The sequence below is a fragment of the Malaya genurostris genome, chromosome 2 (assembly GCF_030247185.1).
Source record: "Malaya genurostris strain Urasoe2022 chromosome 2, Malgen_1.1, whole genome shotgun sequence".
Lineage (NCBI taxonomy): Eukaryota > Metazoa > Arthropoda > Insecta > Diptera > Culicidae > Malaya > Malaya genurostris.
In genome coordinates, this window is record NC_080571.1 from 179,346,375 (window position 1) to 179,365,603 (window position 19,229).

At 34.2% G+C, this 19,229-nt stretch overlaps 2 protein-coding genes across 2 annotated transcripts; both read left to right on the plus strand.

Moving 5' to 3' along the window:
- The first annotated feature begins 7,684 nt into the window (after nucleotides 1-7,684).
- LOC131430497 (uncharacterized) lies at nucleotides 7,685-9,194 on the plus strand. The gene is made up of 4 exons (XM_058595531.1): nucleotides 7,685-8,040; nucleotides 8,162-8,480; nucleotides 8,532-8,728; nucleotides 8,786-9,194. The coding sequence occupies exons 1-4, from the start codon at nucleotides 8,004-8,006 to the stop codon at nucleotides 9,109-9,111; spliced, it is 879 nt and encodes a 292-aa protein (XP_058451514.1). The 5' UTR covers nucleotides 7,685-8,003; the 3' UTR covers nucleotides 9,112-9,194.
- A 5,473-nt stretch (nucleotides 9,195-14,667) lies between these two features.
- On the plus strand, nucleotides 14,668-17,164 carry LOC131429010 (uncharacterized). Its single transcript, XM_058593065.1, has 4 exons — nucleotides 14,668-14,681; nucleotides 14,755-15,176; nucleotides 15,603-15,721; nucleotides 16,850-17,164. Exons 1-4 carry the CDS (start codon nucleotides 14,668-14,670, stop codon nucleotides 17,162-17,164), a joined length of 870 nt encoding a protein of 289 aa, XP_058449048.1.
- The last annotated feature ends 2,065 nt before the right edge of the window (nucleotides 17,165-19,229 follow it).

The following is a 19,229-nucleotide window of genomic DNA, read 5'->3' on the forward strand; positions in this document are numbered from 1 at the left end:
GAAATTCGTTGATTTTCCATGAAAATCGTGAAAAGGTTTTCCAAAAATGTTTTCGAATGTGATCCTTGTTGCCAGCATGAGGTTTTTTTGAAAAAAAAAATTTCATTCCATCGAATTATTTTTTCAAATAATTGTGAAAAATTACAAAAAAAGCTCATTTTTTCAGCGCTATTTTTTATAAGACTCGTAAAATCCTTCGAATTTTCCAGTGATTTTCACCCTGTAGATAGATAAAAGTATTTCAAAGGTCTGTATGTTTTTGGTTTTGTCAAATTTTTCGAAATTTCCATCGAAAATTTCCTAAAACCACCCGCGCGCATGGTACTTGGACGATGGCCTTAATAGTTGTGAACTCCCTGATATTTTCGCTGATGTTCAAACTTTTAAACAAAATATAGCATTTTTATCTGCAAAGTCTAAATGTGCGATACCTGAACCAAAACAAATCGTTTTGGGAAAAACGAAGAACATTAAAACAGTAAGACTTGGAACAACGGTTCGTCGTTGTGGGCAATCATTGAAAAAAAATAACCTTTTTAAAAAAAGGACTACTGTATCTATAGATCAGCTTCATTACATATCAATTCGTGATACATTGGAACTAATTGTGCAAAACTCAGCTTGTCGCAAAATGCTGGAAAATGAGCATTCCAATCCAGATGGAAATTTGTGTGGGTATAAAGATGGAAAGCGTTTTGGAAATCACGAGTTTCTTTCGAAATTTCCTACTGCTATAAGACTATCTCTGCACATTGATGAAGGCGAATATTTGAATCCTTTAGGATCGCGTAAAGGCAATAATAAATTAACAAATGTTACTTTCAAAATTCAGAACTTTGATCCGATAATTAATTCAACGATCGATCGAGTTTATCTTGCGCTCATGGTAAAATCTAACGTATTGAAGAAGTATGGATATCAAAAAGTATTAGAGCCACTTCTCGAAGATCTGAAAACATTATCTCTAGAAGAAGGTGTTGTCGTTCGGAAAGGTTCTGAAGTTATTTGTATACTTCGTGCAGTATTAGTCAATGTACTTGGTGACACTTTAGCAATTCACGATATATTCGAGCTGATGCCTCCACAGTCAACATTGTTTTGCAGAATGTGCTATATAGATAGACATCTTGTTTTTATCTGGAGCATATGGTGAAGTTGTTCCGATTAGAACACCCGACAGTATTGCTTCTGATCTCTCAGCAGTATATAACAAAACAAAAAAAGCAAGTGAAGTTGGAATAAAACAAAGATCATGTTTAAATGATATACCACACTTTAATATAGCCAATAATTTCACTTTTGACCCCATGCATGATTTGCTAGAAGGTGTTATTAGTATGGTGATGAAATTAATTTTAAACAATTTTGTATGCGTAAAAAAATTGATCTCCATTACTACAATTAATAATAGAATAAAACAATTTCATTATGGCGATGCTGAATCCAATGACAAGCCATCGGCTAACTTAACTTTAGAAAAACTTAAATCAAAATCAAATGCAATCGGTCAGTCTGCGGCTCAAACTTGGACACTTTTACGATCATTTCTATTTTTATTTTGGGATATACGGAGTACTGAGGAACAAAAAGTACAGATAGTCGGACTTCTTTTAAAAATATCATATTATTGCTTCTCATATAAAATTAGTCAATCTATGTTGAATGATCTAGACGATTCTATAAAAAAGTTTTTCGTATTATTCAAAATATGTTTTCCTTTAACAGATGCCATAAATAAAGTTCACCATCTTGCACATTATAAACGGGTAATCAAAGAATGTGGACCGATTGCCAACTTTAGTTGCATGCAATTTGAAGCCAAATTCAAAGAGTCGAAAAGTCAATCGAAGACATGTAATAATTTTAAAAACTTGACATACAGTTTGACGAAAAGATTAAATTTGCGACAAATTTACAACATACAACACCACAGATATGACAAACAAATCAGTGATGCTTTCGCACACTTTAATTGAAAAAGATTCGTTGGATTATGCACTGTTGCTTTTTGATCTGCCAAATACTGTTGCATTGATTACTCATTTGAACATAAATGGAACTGATTTTAAACCAGGTTATGTTGTTAAATATTATATTTGTGAGCAAAAGGAATTCGGTCTGTTGAAAGCTGTTATTCAATCTGGTGACGAAAAAATTTGCATACCACAAATGATAAATTGTTTACGTTTTTGTGAAAATTCTTTTAGTTATATTGTAGAAATAGAGGAGCAAAATATTCGTATTCCTTGTGTCAAATTACTTACTCGTAAGACCTATAACTTGTGGAAATATGTTCAAAAAGAAGACGAATACTTTCATATAAGTTTAAAATATGTTGATGAATAAATAACCTTCCAAATCGTTTTTCTGATTTTTCCACGTTATACCATCAAGCTCAAATATCGCATAGAGTTCTACCATTTTAAAGGTAGGTTAATCATGCTTATAGCTATATTAATATTTATTAACAAGCATGACCATGATATCGAACTAATTTTTGAGATTTTAACAGCATGTACAAACTTATAACTAATCATAATAACAAGCCATAAAAAGAGTATTCAGGGATACACACAAACTATGCAATAATAGTAAAATTTATATATGATATTTTATAAACAAAATTTGAACGTTAACAATGATTAAATAGAAACAATAAGGGATAACACGAAAATTGAGAGAAATAAACGTAATAGCTTAACTACGATAGAATTTTAATTGTAATCATATAAAATAATATAGTATATTTGAAATCAAAATTGGAACCTCTTATATTTTTGGAAATTTTAGTTAAAATGAATTAATGTATTTTTAGAAATTGTAGTTAACTAAAATTATTATATTTTTTGAAATTGTACTTAATTAAACCTAATTAAAAATATTGACAACAACTTCACTTATTGTATGACTGATGCATTCGGTTTAAAAACTATTGATTGGGCTGATGTTTTCAGGTTACTAATTGAAAACAATATTTCGAGCTAATCAGCACTTAGTTAAATTGTTGTTCAAGGCTAATTCAACCTATTGACAGCACATATTTTGAGAATATATGGTTTTTAGAAAGGATACATAAGTCAGTTCTGGATTTACTATAGCGGAATAATACTTTTTAAATCCACACAATAGCTAGTTTAATTTTTCCATATTTTTAATTGAAGTCTGTTTCAGAATGCATGGACGCCGTCGAAAACCTCGACGATTTCGAAATAATTATGAACCTCTCATTTTTTATGGTTGTGTTCTGTTGTTTACCTTTATTTCTCACCACTCATGTAACTGTTTATTTGTTTCCAGCAGTTTATTCCAAAATGCAAGGACTTCTAACCTAAAATGCTGGCACTTTGAAATCAAATGTTATTTAAACTGAACAAATGTTTGAATCTTCGAATATATAAGTAGAAGAAACCTAACAGCAGTCCAAAACAAAAAGCATCGCTCAGGCCCACAGTTCGAAAATTGTTCGATGCGATATTTGCTGGAAATTCGAGCTATATAATCACGAATGACGAAATCTACGTGAAGTTCGATTACAAATTCTTGCCAGAGTCATAATTATATAATTAACTTATATCAACAGTATATCCAAATGTATTACATATCCAATACATTTGCATTATTTCCACTTTTTATACTCATTTGCATTATTTCCACTTTTTATACTCATCTTTCTTTAAGCATAGTTCTAAGCATCATATGACTACTTTTTGAACCCGTTTTGCTACCTATAGGCTTTATAACTCATAGCATATGAAGTAATAAAAAATTCGTGGTTTTATTCTAGTACAAGTTGTTTTATTTTTAGTTCAGTTGTTAGCCCGGGTAACAGGTTTTATAGAAGCTTTGAACACTATTTTATTACTTGTCAAAAGAAGCACTTATTATAGTTGTCATAAAACTTGTAGTGATTGCAGAAACAATCACAAAACTCTTAAAAATTATAATCAGAATCATAAGGCATTCTAAATGTTACTTAGGATGTGATGTTTGTTCAATTCATACCTCCCAGAATTGATAATTATATCAAAATAACAACGAACTAACTATTTTCAATTAATTCAAGGTATCCATCGGTGGAAGAGAAAAAAGGCGGGTGAGTAATGTCAGAGACATAACTGGATGTCGTGAATACGAAAAAACTGACACGCTCCCATCACTTTTCCGAATATCAGTTAGTTGATTGATTGTATGAATTGTGCAAGCTTTCCTCTTTTTCACTAATAGAATTTGAAGCGATACACCTACATTAAAGTACAGTTTAGTTACATTAAACAGCTACTATTCTACAACTATATATTATAAACTTGAAACAATTCCTTTTTAATTTGCTAATATAGGGAGCTAGGTACGACAAATTTGTAGTTTATTTTTATTGAAGCTATGAAGTTCGAAGATATCTGATTCTTCTCGAAATTTCAGTACGAGACAATTGCAATGGCCTGGTCTGAAATGTATCTACGATCTTCGGTATGCAAGAGTGATTCTAATAATAATAATAATAATGATAATAATAATAATAATAATAATAATGATAATAATAATAATAATAATAATGATAATACAGATTAATCTGTATATATGGCAACCCTGTTTCGCAAGGCATATTTTCACACGACCCCATACTAGTATAAAGATGTGTTCAACATCATCATTTTCGCTTTCGCATTGCCGTTCGTAATTGAATGTGTTAGTGACGGTACAAATCTGCTTTTCTACCTGTCTTCGGAGCCATCGTTCTGACGGTGTCTCGTACGTACAGAGTAGCTGCTTTAACTTAAATGACGCTAATCGCTATTTCTCACATCACATTTCCTTTTATACGTGCTAGTGGTAGCACGGTAGGACGTCCCCTTTGTTAGAATTCCTTTCCTATACGCAGAACGGGAAACAGTGAAACGATATAAAAGAGAGAGTTAGCAGAGCGGCAGCCAGTAATACTGAATGGGTCGTCGAGCTGTGGAGGAACAATTAAGGGCAAGGCAAAGTCCCGCTCAAACTGTGCTGGTCTGAAGTGCCCAGTTGGCGGCAGAATCCATCGTTTGCCTCGGAAGGGGAACTACGCCGAGCGTGTCAGTGCTGGTGCATCGGTCTATCTGGCGGCAGTGATGGAGTACTTGGTTGCCGAAGTGTTGGAGTTGACCGGTAACGCTGCCCATGACAACGAAAACGAAAATCATCCCTCGCCATCTGCAGCTGGCCATCCGTTGAAAACCCCGTCCTTTTCAGGATGACCACATCACTGTGATAAAGAAATATTTAGAATTGCTTTAAGTTTAGCCAGTTCTGATACGCCTGGAAAGTAGAATGCGCAAATCAAGTGGAAACATTTGTTCTAACAATTTTTGTTTTCGGCCGCATACTAAAGTACTCGCGACAAAAATACATATTGATCTGTGGCAACTCTGTTTCGCACGGCATATTTGTAAACTAGTATAAAGATGTGTTCAAAATCATCACTTTCGCTTTCGCATTGCCGTTCGTAATTGAATGTGTTAGTGACGGTGCAAATTATTTTAACTCCCATCTTGATGAATCTTTTGGTAGGAAATATTGAGATCTGAGATGGTTCTCGTGTGTGTCTTGTTTCGGTAATGGGCCTTGCTGGACTTTTTGGCTGCCTTTTTCGGTGGCATTGTGCTGACGGTGTCTCGTGCATTCATATCGGGAAACAATGAGACGACAGGTCCTCGATGTTGCTGTCGTGTGTCTTGTTTCGAGAAGAGTTGCTCAGCAAATGATAGGAAAAGTGAACCATTCAACTTTTATATGGATGCTCTTGTATAGATACAGACATCTCGCGTTCTGATTGGCTGGTGCTGTCATGGGTTAAATCAAACAGGTTTTTCAATAGTGTACTATTGAAAAACTTCAATATTGTTGTAATACACGTTCAAGTAGAATATTTTCGATTCTATTGGTAGTTAGATTATATAAGTCCTTCTACAGATCACTGAGCTATGAGCTTTCAAAATACGAGAAAGGCAAACGCGCCATATGAATTATCCTCTTTGATACTCGTTTATACCAAACATTTCAGAAAAGTTTAATTGTGAACTATTTAAGAATATGTCACACAACTGAAAGTTTTATCATAAAATTGTGATCATATTTCCGATGGCATGTAGCAAGAATTATGTTGATTCGTTAGATATAACAGGAGATATTCACGATCAAAAACTTATCACTCTCTCAGAGGGTAAATTTTGAAAAGGCGCCCCATAGTAAAGTAAGTCGTATTCACGACAAAATTCTTAGCAATGAAGATTCTGATAACTTTCCCTCACTTGAGATCTACGGCAGTTGGAGATGGAAGCGCGGAGGTATGTGCATATTTTGTTGTCTAACAATATTGTCACTGCAGTTGAAAGCGGCAATAGTTTTTATAAGGTTAATCTATAACCTTGCTACTAGTGCGCATTATAGCGCATCATAATACAAAAAGGCGCAATACTTTCGACATGTTATATTTAGCGTTGAACATGATATTGATGGTCACTAGTTCCGTTTTCGACCTGTAATGCAAGTATAAATAAATTTGTATTGATCCGCCATACGATGCCATTTGCATATATTCTCATTTTGTCGTGAATACGACTTGCTTTACTATGAGGTGCCTTTTCAAAATTTACCCTGTACGAGAATGGACAGAATTTAATCTCGAATATCTTTTGTTATATTTAACGCAGCAACATAATTTTTTCTTCATATCGGAAATATGGTCAGCAATTTATGCTAAAATTTTCAGTAGTATGAGATAACCGAAGTTTTCTAAAATGCTTGGTATAAACAAACCTTACGATGTTGAGAAGTTGTACATTCTTTGTTACGTTGTACATCACGCCAAAACCTTTGGCGTGATGATAATACTTTACCTAGCTGATGACATAGTTACAAAAACATCAAATTAACAAGATACCCAGCTCTCACATTTTCCGAACAAATCATTGGCAATATATTTTTTGCGAGCATGGAGCCCTTCAGGTGTGTCCGCATCGAATCTCGTACATAGAATTAGGGGAGAGAAATGTCAAATACGTGCGCGCCAAAATAGCAGCACTACGCACTCATACAATTTACATGATATGTTGAATGTGATGTCGTGCGATGGCGTTGCTGAACTGAAGATTGTTTTCGCTCCAAGCTGACAGGGTCTGATAGTTAGAACACAATTTATAAATAACTGAATAATATTCAAACAAGATCTTTTATATACGAACAGGTTGTAAGATGCTTACTAAAAATATCTAGTTTGTGAAGTGCATATCATATCTGAGGACAAGATTTGACAATTGTTAATCCTGTTCGAGAACCAGTTTCGGACCAGCGCGTGATTGGTTGAAATTGACATAAGCAAGTACAAGTTGTTGACATTAATATTACTGCATAGTGGTAGAAAAAGTGTTGTCAGTATCGTCGGTAACAATGTAGTTTGATGTTGCATTTAGAAAGCCTGAAATCACGAAGTGTGATATGGACGAAAATATTTATTATGTTGGATGTACTTGAAAATAGTACCAAACCTTTGTGTATTTCTGTATGTTAGTATTTTTCTCAAATAGAATATGTTGAATGCTTTAGTTAATAAATCTGCAAAACCTAATTACCCAAAATTAAGTGTTTAAGAAATTTTTTATTAAACTGTTTCAACTAAACGTTTTCTTCAAAACAAACATCTTATCAAAATGAATTCAGAGCTATATTTTTGACTGATATAACCTTTGTTTAAGTGTTTTCAAATGATAAATAATCGCATGTTATAAGGGGAGAAGCTTTCCAGAATGAAAAATCATCTATACTGGCAACAGTGATCGCGAGGCATGTATTATTTATAACAGGGAGCAACCGTAATAAGAATAAAAATAAGTTGGCCCGCGCAATTGAAGAATCCAGCAGAAACTCCTGCGTTCATAGTGGTAGAAATTTGAACTACACGATGGTGATGTTTAAAAAAAAAACCAGAGCAGTTTTCAAGTTTCCGGAAAATTTTCGTGATTTTTTAGTTGATGTATAAATTTCATTGGAAAATAATGGACGAATCGGGTAAAAAAAACGATATTACATTAAAATTCCTAGATCCGGCAAGTGAATCAGATGTTTATAATTAAAAATTTTGTTTCATAAAATACGATTGCTTATTGCAGGTTATGTTGTTTCTTTGAAGAGTTGGAACCGGTGACGGAGAACATCCTTGTTCGCCTTGAAGACATACTTGAATATGTGGGCGATTCTGTTAGGCCGATTAGAGAAGGATTAGCCGTATTGAGCGCCAACCACATAGTGTGTATAGGCTATACCGGACGATCTGGTGCACATGTTCTTGTTAAAGGATACGTATTGCAAAGCTCGCACCCAGGAGGAATACCACACGAAGTTTCTTTAAAAATTTGTGAAAATCATCCGTTATGGGATCTGAATTGTTCATGTAAAGCTGGTACGAGGCGATGTAAACACATTGTGGCCTGTTTGCTGCGGATCAATCAGTAAGAAATATCCTGTTTATCTCTTACTTTATCTCATTGACATAATTTTAGATTCAAAAGACTCGAACACATTTCTTGTACGGATGCAGTACAAGCTTGGGGCTGCTCAAAAATTGAAAAAATAAGTCTATGGGGTGCTAAGCCGATTGCAGACTTATGTTGTGTGAGACACAGGAAATTAATCGTTTGCAGTGATGTTAGTATGAAAGAAACGCTGCTGTCAGATGCCCTGATGAAAATATTAGCAGGTAAATCATACTGCAACTTGTATCTAGTTTCAAGGTTAATCAAGTATTTTCTTTTAGTTTCACCGCAGTCTGCAATCAGCAAACATATGATTGGACGTCACACAAATGTAATCGATTTTCGTACCGGCATAAGTTCAAATACTTGTACAAACAATGGTGCATACTGCACCGAGCAGGAACTGAATGCTACTCTCTTTGGCGAAAACCAAATCAAAAAATCTAGTGAAAAATACTACTTTGATCAATCAAATCAAAACTTCTACGAAAAATTTGTGTGTGTGACGAAACAACAGATTTTGAATATTGCGATGGAAACTTGTGCACAAAACAACAAAACTTGGAAAGCACAGCGATCTTTGCGTATAACAGCAAGTTCATATTAGTTTTACTTTTCGTCTTTGACTCATCAGTGCAGAGCAGTTCAAATTGAACTGCTTAGTGCTAAACTCGGCAGTTCAATTTGAACCGCTAAGCAGACGTAAAGTTTCTGCTACTTACAGAACACTTTTTGTTTTGCAACGGAGTGCAATGTCTTTTCTGACGTGCCGAACGAAAACGTGTTTTCGACTATTTCTGGCCGATGCAGGTATGGTCATTTAGGGGTTAGCCAAATTTTGTGCTAGGGCACATAACCGTTTTTATTAGTTTTACGTTTCGTCTTTGACTCATCAGTGCAGAGCAGTTCAAATTGAACTGCTTAGTGCTAAACTCGGCAGTTCAATTTGAACCGCTACGCAGACGTAAAGTTTCTGCTACTTACAGAACACTTTTTGTTTTGCAACGGAGTGCAATGTCTTTTCTGACGTGCCGAACGAAAACGTGTTTTCGACTATTTCTGGCCGATGCAGGTATGGTCATTTAGGGGTTAGCCAAATTTTGTGCTAGGGCACATAACCGTTTTTATTAGTTTTACGTTTCGTCTTTGACTCATCAGTGCAGAGCAGTTCAAATTGAACTGCTTAGTGCTAAACTCGGCGTCTGCTTAGCGGTTCAAATTGAACTGCCGAGTTTAGCACTAAGCAGTTCAATTTGAACTGCTCTGCACTGATGAGTCAAAGACGAAACGTAAAACTAATAAAAACGGTTATGTGCCCTAGCACAAAATTTGGCTAACGCCTAAATGACCATACCTGCATCGGCCAGAAATAGTCGAAAACACGTTTTCGTTCGGCACGTCAGAAAAGACATTGCACTCCGTTGCAAAACAAAAAGTGTTCTGTAAGTAGCAGAAACTTTACGTCTGCTTAGCGGTTCAAATTGAACTGCCGAGTTTAGCACTAAGCAGTTCAATTTGAACTGCTCTGCACTGATGAGTCAAAGACGAAACGTAAAACTAATAAAAACGGTTATGTGCCCTAGCACAAAATTTGGCTAACCCCTAAATGAGCAAGTTCATGCTATGGATTGTACACATACTCTAAGAACTCGAAACCCGATTGGGACACAAAAATACAATAGTTTTTAAAACCAAGAAACTTTGAAACGAAATGTATGCGCTATGGAAAACAAACAGAGGGAAAGGCATTCTTGTGCTATGTACAAAAAAGAAATCCTTTTATGAAAAAGACTGGATTTATTATTAAATACCAGGATCCATGGATAGGAGGTAGTCCAGACGGGTTAGACAGCGTATCAGCGGTTATTTTGGAAATAAAATGTCCAGTTTCAGGACAAGAGCACAGTTTAGATTGGATATTAACAAACTGTTTAGCGACACAACGATATGTGAAGATTGATGAAAATAAAAAATATTACTTAAACAAGAAACATGCATATTACGCACAATGTCAGATTAACATGTATGTTTTGAATTGTAGATTAACAGATTTTATAATTTATTCGGAACAAGAGAATGACTTTGTTAATATAGAGGTTAGTTTTGATGAATGTTTCGTTGTAGAACTATTGCGTGTATTGAAGAAGATTTATTTCTGTGAAATTTTGCCAAAACTGTGTAGAAAATAATGCTACCTTTAAATGTTTTTTAAAGACTACAAAATTGAAAGAAAATATCCCAGGAAACATCTTTGATTTTAGTGATAATGAAAAAGTTACTTGTGATGTATTTATTTTTATAATACCCATTCGATCAGTGTGTATTTCTGTATGTATTTATTTGTAATGTGACATCAGAATTTATCATCGCGTAAGATTGGTGCCGATAGATTCACAATTCCACAGATAACCTTCAAGATACCATCAATGTGTTTCAATGTACTGGCGTCTAAATTTCGTTGTAGTACTCCGAACTTTTTCATACGAGATATAGCGCGCTCGACGTGGATTCTCGCCTTTGCTATCGATTCATTGAGCAATGCTTTATCTATAGAATATCGCTCTCCTTGCATTATTGGGGGTATGTGTAATCGAATTCCATTAGACAGTGTAAGAATAACCCGATCAGTGGCATGCATTTTGAATTTTCCGTTGTAAACATTTTCTTCAAGATTACTGACCGTTGTACATACGACTTCCAATAAACACAACGATGGTATCCCCGTCCAAATATTTATATCTTTGTCTGTTAGTAACAAGTCACTAAGAATGGTTTCTCTTTTACGTTGCAGTTCTTGAATGGCTTTATTGACATCGGCCGATATATTGCCCTCGTTTTTGTTTCCTTCAACACGCAGACTGTTTAATCTGTGGTTACTAAATGGAAACTCTGATAAAATTTTCAACGCTTCAGCCTCTTTTGCGCTAACTGATTTCTCTTCAAAAACACAATAATTCCCATTTGCCTTGAGTTCAGTTACTGTATGGTCAATACTTCCCTTTTGCTCAGTGCAACTGTCGGGGTCCAGACTAGAATAATTACACTTTTGTTTCCGGTAACTTTTAAACGATCTTTTGTATGGATTATATTTGTCTCGTACTGATTTTGTTTTTTATAATGAGGTTAAAGGTAATTTGCAACTGGGTACAGCTGAATTCTTTAGTATCTTACGTCCTAGAGGATGACTGAATTAGTTAATTCAATGTCTTTATTTCGAAATGTAATACCTGGAATATAATCACTCGTGTGAAAGTGCTGGTTGCAAACATAAGAATTTTTGGTAGGATGATGCATTGCTTTGATAGCAACTGTCCAGGCTATTGAAAATTTTTCGTTTTCCGGAAATTTGTGTAGAAAGATTCCTTTTGAGCTTTTCACTGTACATCCTGGTACAGAACAGAAACGATTGCTTCTAGGTTTTAAATTTTCCTTACAATAATTATGATCTATTTGTATTGTTGTAGGCATATATCGAACTTCTCTTCGGTACAAAGATGGTGTCTTAATAACTCTCACAAGTTTTTTAGTGGGAATAGCGTTTATCTTCAAATAACGATATCGTACTAGAAATCGACAATATATTATTCAATGAAAGACAAATCCAAATGCAGTATTCATCTATTACCAGTTACGTAATCAGTCAATGAAAAATGCTTCCGACAAATATATATAGAATTTTTCAATACTTCTTCCGATGTGATTCCTAGAAGTGTTAACCATTTCCGGAACGAAGATGTCTTTTTCTGAGGAAATTTTTCCATATACCCGACACGCTTGGAAGTACAATCTGTTATGCAACATCCTGACTGTACCGTTATCTTTTTAGAAACGGAAGGCAGCTTTAATGTAAGCATTGCGGATAGTTTCAATTTTCTCCTCGTATCTGTAATAGAACATTTTTAATTTATTGCTCGGTGTACGTTCATTCTACTTACTTTCGACGAAATCATCGGACTTGAAATGTTTTTCACAAATAAATTCATCACCATAACCTGTTATTGTCAGATTTTTTTTGCCATCGTTTAAATACTTTACTACAGGGTTTGGGAACTCGAAACAACTTATTTCCAGTAGAATGACATCTCGGCACGATACAAAACCGCCTCGGTTCAATATCCTAGGATCGAAAGAATTTTAAAAAAAAATGAGCATGATAGATCTTTACAGTTGATACGACGACACGACCAGACACTTCGAAAGAAAATCAAAATAAAAAGTGTTCGTGAGCGATTTACCGCCAGTTACCACAAATATAGCGACCCCTTGATGGTGATGAAAATAATGTTCTTGAGCAACACTGCTTAAGTTGCTACGAACTAGTAACCAAGGAACCCCATAATAAATAAACAAACCACTTGAAAAAGTTTTGAAACAATTCAATTGAAATTTTTTGCCATCAGTGCTAAAATTAAAAACTATAAATAGTTCTGGAGAAATCAAGATCGAGGAAGCGCGAGGCCGGGAACTGGTACCCCTGAAAAATGATATTATCAATACGACGAAGTAAGACGCTTTCACAATACGCTAACTACGAAGAATAAAATTTGGCTAACTGAACATTTTTATTTATCTAGAATTAGAGAATCTTGCACCAGAGCCAGGTTCAATAGTTGAACGTGTACCGGAAAGAACTAGACATTTGTAAGTTAATGTTACAACGTTCCTTTTGTATTTGCGCCAACCGGAACTGGGTGCACAATATGCGAATCTGACATTAGATGTATTACTGCGATAGACAGGCGTCATGCTATATCATCTTCAAGGGCTATCAAGGAGCTCAATCTGTATCGTAGTCATGAAACTCATTCATGATGAGTATCAAATTATTTTAAGGAAATTTATTTTTACAGGTCATAATTCTGATCAGAAACTGGATTCCCGTGCTTCTCAAATGTCTCAGGTTCATCAAATTTTACACCCGTTTTGCGAAGTAAAGGAGTACCTGGAATGTCCAAAATATGACGACGTAATGTTTTACATGTACGTTGATTAGCTATTAGGGTTCAATGATTTGGTAGAAAATCAGAAGAATAAATTTGACGAATACTTCAGAAAGTCATTATAAAAGAACAAATTTGAATTCTGTTTATAAGTCTATGCGTACCTGCATATGAAGTGCGATTCTGGAATGGATTAGAAATAAACCTCAAATATTTAAGCATCTTTGATTTGTTGCAAACGATTTACTTGCATCTCGTAGAATAGTGCTGATTTATCTGATCGACTCAGCTTTATCATTCATTATCGATACTAAATTTTGATGATCAGATTGATAAAAGGATAAAAGCACTAACGGTTCAATGACTTTTGCAGTTTACTACCATCTTAAAACTCATTTACATAGCAGACAGCCCTCATAGATTTGATCTGAAGTCTGATTATGTGATTTTTTTACCACACATCGACGGATATTGAAACGCTATGTGATACCGACAACGCAAAAAAAATTATCCAATACAAAAGATTTTGACACAGACATCCTACAAGAAATTTTTCGTAAGTTCGAGCCCCAGCTGAACTAATCAATCCACTGCTCTTACGCGAGGTGATGCTGCAGAACTTGTTATTTGCCGCGAAATGAGATCTTCCACTCGAGGTAGTTTATTTTGTTTATATTCTTCAAGTCTTCAATATGCAGTAACCAAGGTTTTGGTAATTGTTATTCAAAATCAATAATTCATCAACCTGTGTTGCCACTTTCAATAGTTTTTCATGACATTTCATTTTGACATTACCAGTTACTGAGGGGTAGTTAAATTTGCGATACAGTTTTTAAAGCGAGTGGCAGGTCGTGTCGTCGGTTGATATTTCAACATCGAAATAAATGCATTTTCAATGCACGAAGAATTACGTATCACTTACCATTTTGAAGTGGATCGATTTTTTTCCACATTCCAATCTTCCTAACTTTAGAAATTTTCATCAGTCTGGAAAAAATTACGAAAATTTTTTAAATCCTAGAAAAAATGCACTGCATTGACATTTGTTTTCAAAACACTCACCATCACTACAGCAGCGACGCGGGTGGTCATTTTTCGTTGGATTCTTCAATAGACGACCTTCCCCAGGTTCTCTGCTAAGCATAATATAGGCCATTCTATATTCCGGTATTCTTGCTACATGTCCAGCCCACTGTAGTCTGTCGTGTTTTATCAGTCTCCCAATGTCAGTATGTTTGTATAATTGCTACAATACGTGATTCATGCGTCTTCGCCATTCTCCATACTTTGCCGCCGAGCATTGAGCGAAGGATTTTTACTCTCAAACACACCTTCGCTAATGATAGTACTATTATTTGTTTTTGCAGTCTGCTTTTTTATGCGAACGGTGGAAAAGGAACTGGTCATGAACATACTGGTTATATACAGAGACATATTAGAAACCTAGCTAACAAAGTACCCACTGAACTCAAAAAGTACAGACGACGTATGATTTCGCTGGTAGATGATCCTGAAATGATTGGTGTGGCTAAAAAATGTGCCAAAAAAGAAGCAACTACAGCCAACTTCATTTTAATTCGAGACAGCATGCTCCAATGTGTTAAACTTCATACAACATTAGTTGCTCGGAAGGGAAGTGCAAAAGAGATTATGACTACGTTTCCACATTTTCGATCGTATAATGGAAAATTGATAAGTGTTCATTTTCATTCTGTGAAATCAATACGAAATTTATAACAAATCTTTTCAATCACAATTTGAAACTAAATATCTGTAAGTTTGATAAATATTTTCTATGCTATTTTGACATGTATAACATTTTTCACGGGTTCAGCATTTTTTTGAAGCCCTGTATGATAGCTATAATAAAAATATCGATTTGAAATCCATCTTCGCCAAAGGATTACTGTTTGGTAATAATACCTTCGAAAGAATTGAAGATGGTAAGTAAAAGCATCTCAAATATTTTGTCTCAAATCGAGAATGCGTATAACTGACACATACGGAAAGATTTGGAATCTTTATTAAACGCCCAACGATATATCTTATTGCGTTTATTACGAATCCTTGTGCAGCAATCTCATTTTAAAAATGTTTGCCTTCCGAATCACTCTAAATTTGTATATTTGAGATTACCTATCTTAAATTCCCATTTCAGATGGTCTACGCGGATGTCTTCGTATAATGCTTAAGCTTAACAACAGAGGTATCAAACGAAGTTCAGAAGGAGGATCGATTGAAGAGGATCCTGCTTCACCACTAATTAGATGGATACCGGTAATATCAATTATCTTTTAATTTTCTCAAATATCGTGAAGATTCTTATTCGAATTTTCAAGAATTTGACATTATCTGACCAAATGAATTGATTTAATATTGCTTGACAGGTATCAGTGACTTGTTTACACATTCGATTCTGTTCCATGTCATTTCATGTTATTCAAGAGTAATCAAACCATCAACAAATGTCAGAGATGAATTTGATTTTCGGTAATTCATAATGAAACTGACATGCTTTTTCCACACATTCAAATATCAATAAACGCACGTACTAGTTGATTGATTGTGAGAATTTTGCATCACTTGCATAATTGTAATCATTTAGTCATTTAAGATTTCTAAATCTAAGTTGGGAATTAAAATGATATTAATTTCAATAACTTAATTTTCAAACCCGTCTCGAAAATACAAATTTGAATAGCGATTTGAAAGAATATTCATAAACAGAGCTTAAGAATTGTAAAATATTATTGTGTCTTTATATTAGTCAACTAAAAATACTCATGGTTTATAACTATACATAGTTAGTGTCTGTTTTACTAGCGAACAAAACATGTCGTACTCAGCCATTAAAAATATTCAGTATTTCTATGTGTCGGTTTTGCGCAATATGTTTTGTGCGATGATTCGCTCAATTCATGCACAAAATTTTACCTTAATACTCCTTAATTCACCTTAATACTTTTGATCAACAACCCAATAGTAGCTTTTGAACGAATAAGGGAGAGTGAATGGGTTGAAAAAGCATTAAAAAGTGCATATACACACATACACATGTTCCGACCTTGTCGAGCTGAATAGAATAGTATATAACACTAGGGGTCTGCGGAGCTCCAATCAAAATTCCAGTAAATCTATTAGCTTCCTATGGAGGAAGACAAAAACGCACTGAATGTTAACGTTTTGAATATCAAAAAATATATGCAGTATAAAATTTTTACATTTTTGATCATATCACCAATTTCAATTGTTCAAGTTGTAATCTTGAAGAATTCGGAGCTAGAAATTTGACAAAAAGTTTTATAGAACATTTTCGTGATCCATGAGGCAATTTATGTTATTTTCATATTTAATGAATAGTATTTAATCATTTCATGAATTGTCTAAATCAATTTTCATTTTCAGGATACTGATGAGGCATTTAACGAACAAATAACGAAATACGCGGCGTCCTATACTGTTAATGGATGTTACCCTCCTGCGCATATTCTATGCCATGCAGAAAAATTCAAATCTGGGACATCGTACATATATATAGACGGTGAATTGATCAGATGTAGGGACAACATGATCACATGTATCGATGTTCTTGTAAAAGCATTCGTTGTATTCCATGTGAAACCGCCAGCTCAGTTATATAAATTAATTGATTTCCTTTATATCACTGGGTACAAAATAATGACAGTAATGACTAATAATGACTTTGCAGTTCAATTTTAGATTACGAAAGAGTAATTTTAGGCTCAGATGATGAATTTGATAACTAATTATTAGTATTGATTAGATTAGGCATTCAAGATGATACATTCTCGTTTCAGTAACGTATTATTTTTTGCACGCATATTTCTGCAGACCAAGAAGGCATCTTAATTGATAACCAAGCATCAAAAAATTCTTTGTGAAATCAAAATGAAATGTAATACAACGATAACACTTCCGATAAATGTATTGCTTAAAAATAAAAATTTTAGATCAACAGTTATGTTTTTCTTATACTGACCCTCAAATAAAAAAAACCTTTCTGCAAAATGCTTTAAAATTAACCAGTGTACGGTTAAAAATTAATCATTTTCTCAATTGAATTTATTTCTGAAAATGGTCTAAAAATAATCATTTATCGAATCGATTACTGTTTATCAAATGCTTTAAAATTAACCATTTTGTTGCTCCCGTAAAATCACGTAAATGATTAAAAATTAACCATTTTTCAAGTTAACATCGATTAGTCATTTAATGACTAAAGCGCCTTTATGGTATGTTCACATTAGCGCTGATATCAAGTGATATACGGATATACTTGATATCCGATGATATCATGTGCGATATCACTTGATATCCCATACAATTTGATGTCAACGTGTATCACCATTTTGGCATGATTTCCGGGATATCATCTACGATATCATCTCGAGTTGTCAAAAATCGCAACTAGCAACACGGATAATGGCATTGAACGCACTTATTTATGATCGTCACTTTGAGAGTGACAATAAACAATCATTATAATTTCCAATTTTCAACGAATACTGGCGTTCGGAGACCATTAAATGCAAGACTTAAATTATTGATTGAATTGTAGGAGAGAAAAGCAATATTATTGATCTTACTCCTAATGGGAACATTCAATATGACAACTTCATTGTCAAACGATATCATTTCGATCATATGTGAACACTTCCACGTGATATGCGAATCATCTCGGTATATTAAGTAATATAAGCGCTAATGTGAACATGGTATTAGTCATTTTATGACTATCCCCAGGCTTAGGTCAAAGTGGTTAAAAATCATTCGTAAATGATTACTTTTTCCTTAGCGTGAAGTTCACCATCAGGGTTGCCACATATACAGATTAATCTGCATTTTGCAGATTTTTCAGATAAATTTGTGACCAAGATTCTGTATATGCAGAATACAGATTATTGTACAGATCTGTACAGATTTGTACAGATTAAATAATGATCGAGTTAAAATATATTAAATAATGGTTGTGTGTTAATTCTAAAAAGAGGATTAAACTTATATAAAAGGATATGTTAAGGACAGTAAACACAGATGTTCTATCTCCTAACAAAGATTTGTTTATACTTACTTTTATTTACAACTAGTGTAGCGTAATTGCTTATGCTTTCAAAAATTCAAAAGAAGAAAGATTGCAACTTGCATTATACCTAATGAACGAAAGTGAAAATAATCAGATTAAGTTCTCACTTTCAGATTGGATTTTAAAAGTTTTTCGTCATATCATTATTTCGAGAAGCTCAAACACAGACTAACAGACATGACAGTATGAGTAAATTCTTATAAAAATAATTTTTCGTGATGCACTAGTTCCACCTATATTGTACTGCGCGAACTATTTACTATCTGTACACCCCTTGTGTTACGTAAAAGTTTTTTTACTAGTTGGTTTCCCATCGTTTGTCAACACCGATCAGCTGCTTGCAGGGATGCCTGATTTCATCAAAATTTTTGGAAATGAATCGTCACAATAAATTATTGGATTACGTTGATAATATATTTAACTTTTTCGCGATGTTGAAAGGTAACTATTTCTTTGACTCAACGTTGTTCATCTAGACTATTTTTTTGTGTTGGTAGTTTTCACCCGAAATTAAGTGGCGGCAGACCAGAAGCAAGTAAATATTGAAACAAAACAGGTTCGATTTTGTATTGCGTTGGAGGATGAGAAGTAGGCATAATTCTGTATATAGTTTTGGCAATATGTATTAAATCTGTATCCTGCATGAAATTCGCATGGACGTATACAAATCAATACATTACA

Coding starts and splice junctions, on each gene's coding strand:
- LOC131430497 (XM_058595531.1), top strand. CDS start 8,004: ATGTATAAATTTCATTGGAAAATAATGGACGAATCGG. Junction 8,041..8,161: donor GAAAATAATGGACGAATCGG/GTAAAAAAAACG, acceptor GTTTCTTTGAAG/AGTTGGAACCGGTGACGGAG. Junction 8,729..8,785: donor CCTGATGAAAATATTAGCAG/GTAAATCATACT, acceptor ATTTTCTTTTAG/TTTCACCGCAGTCTGCAATC.
- LOC131429010 (XM_058593065.1), top strand. Junction 15,177..15,602: donor TGTGAAATCAATACGAAATT/TATAACAAATCT, acceptor TTCCCATTTCAG/ATGGTCTACGCGGATGTCTT. Junction 15,722..16,849: donor CACTAATTAGATGGATACCG/GTAATATCAATT, acceptor TTTCATTTTCAG/GATACTGATGAGGCATTTAA.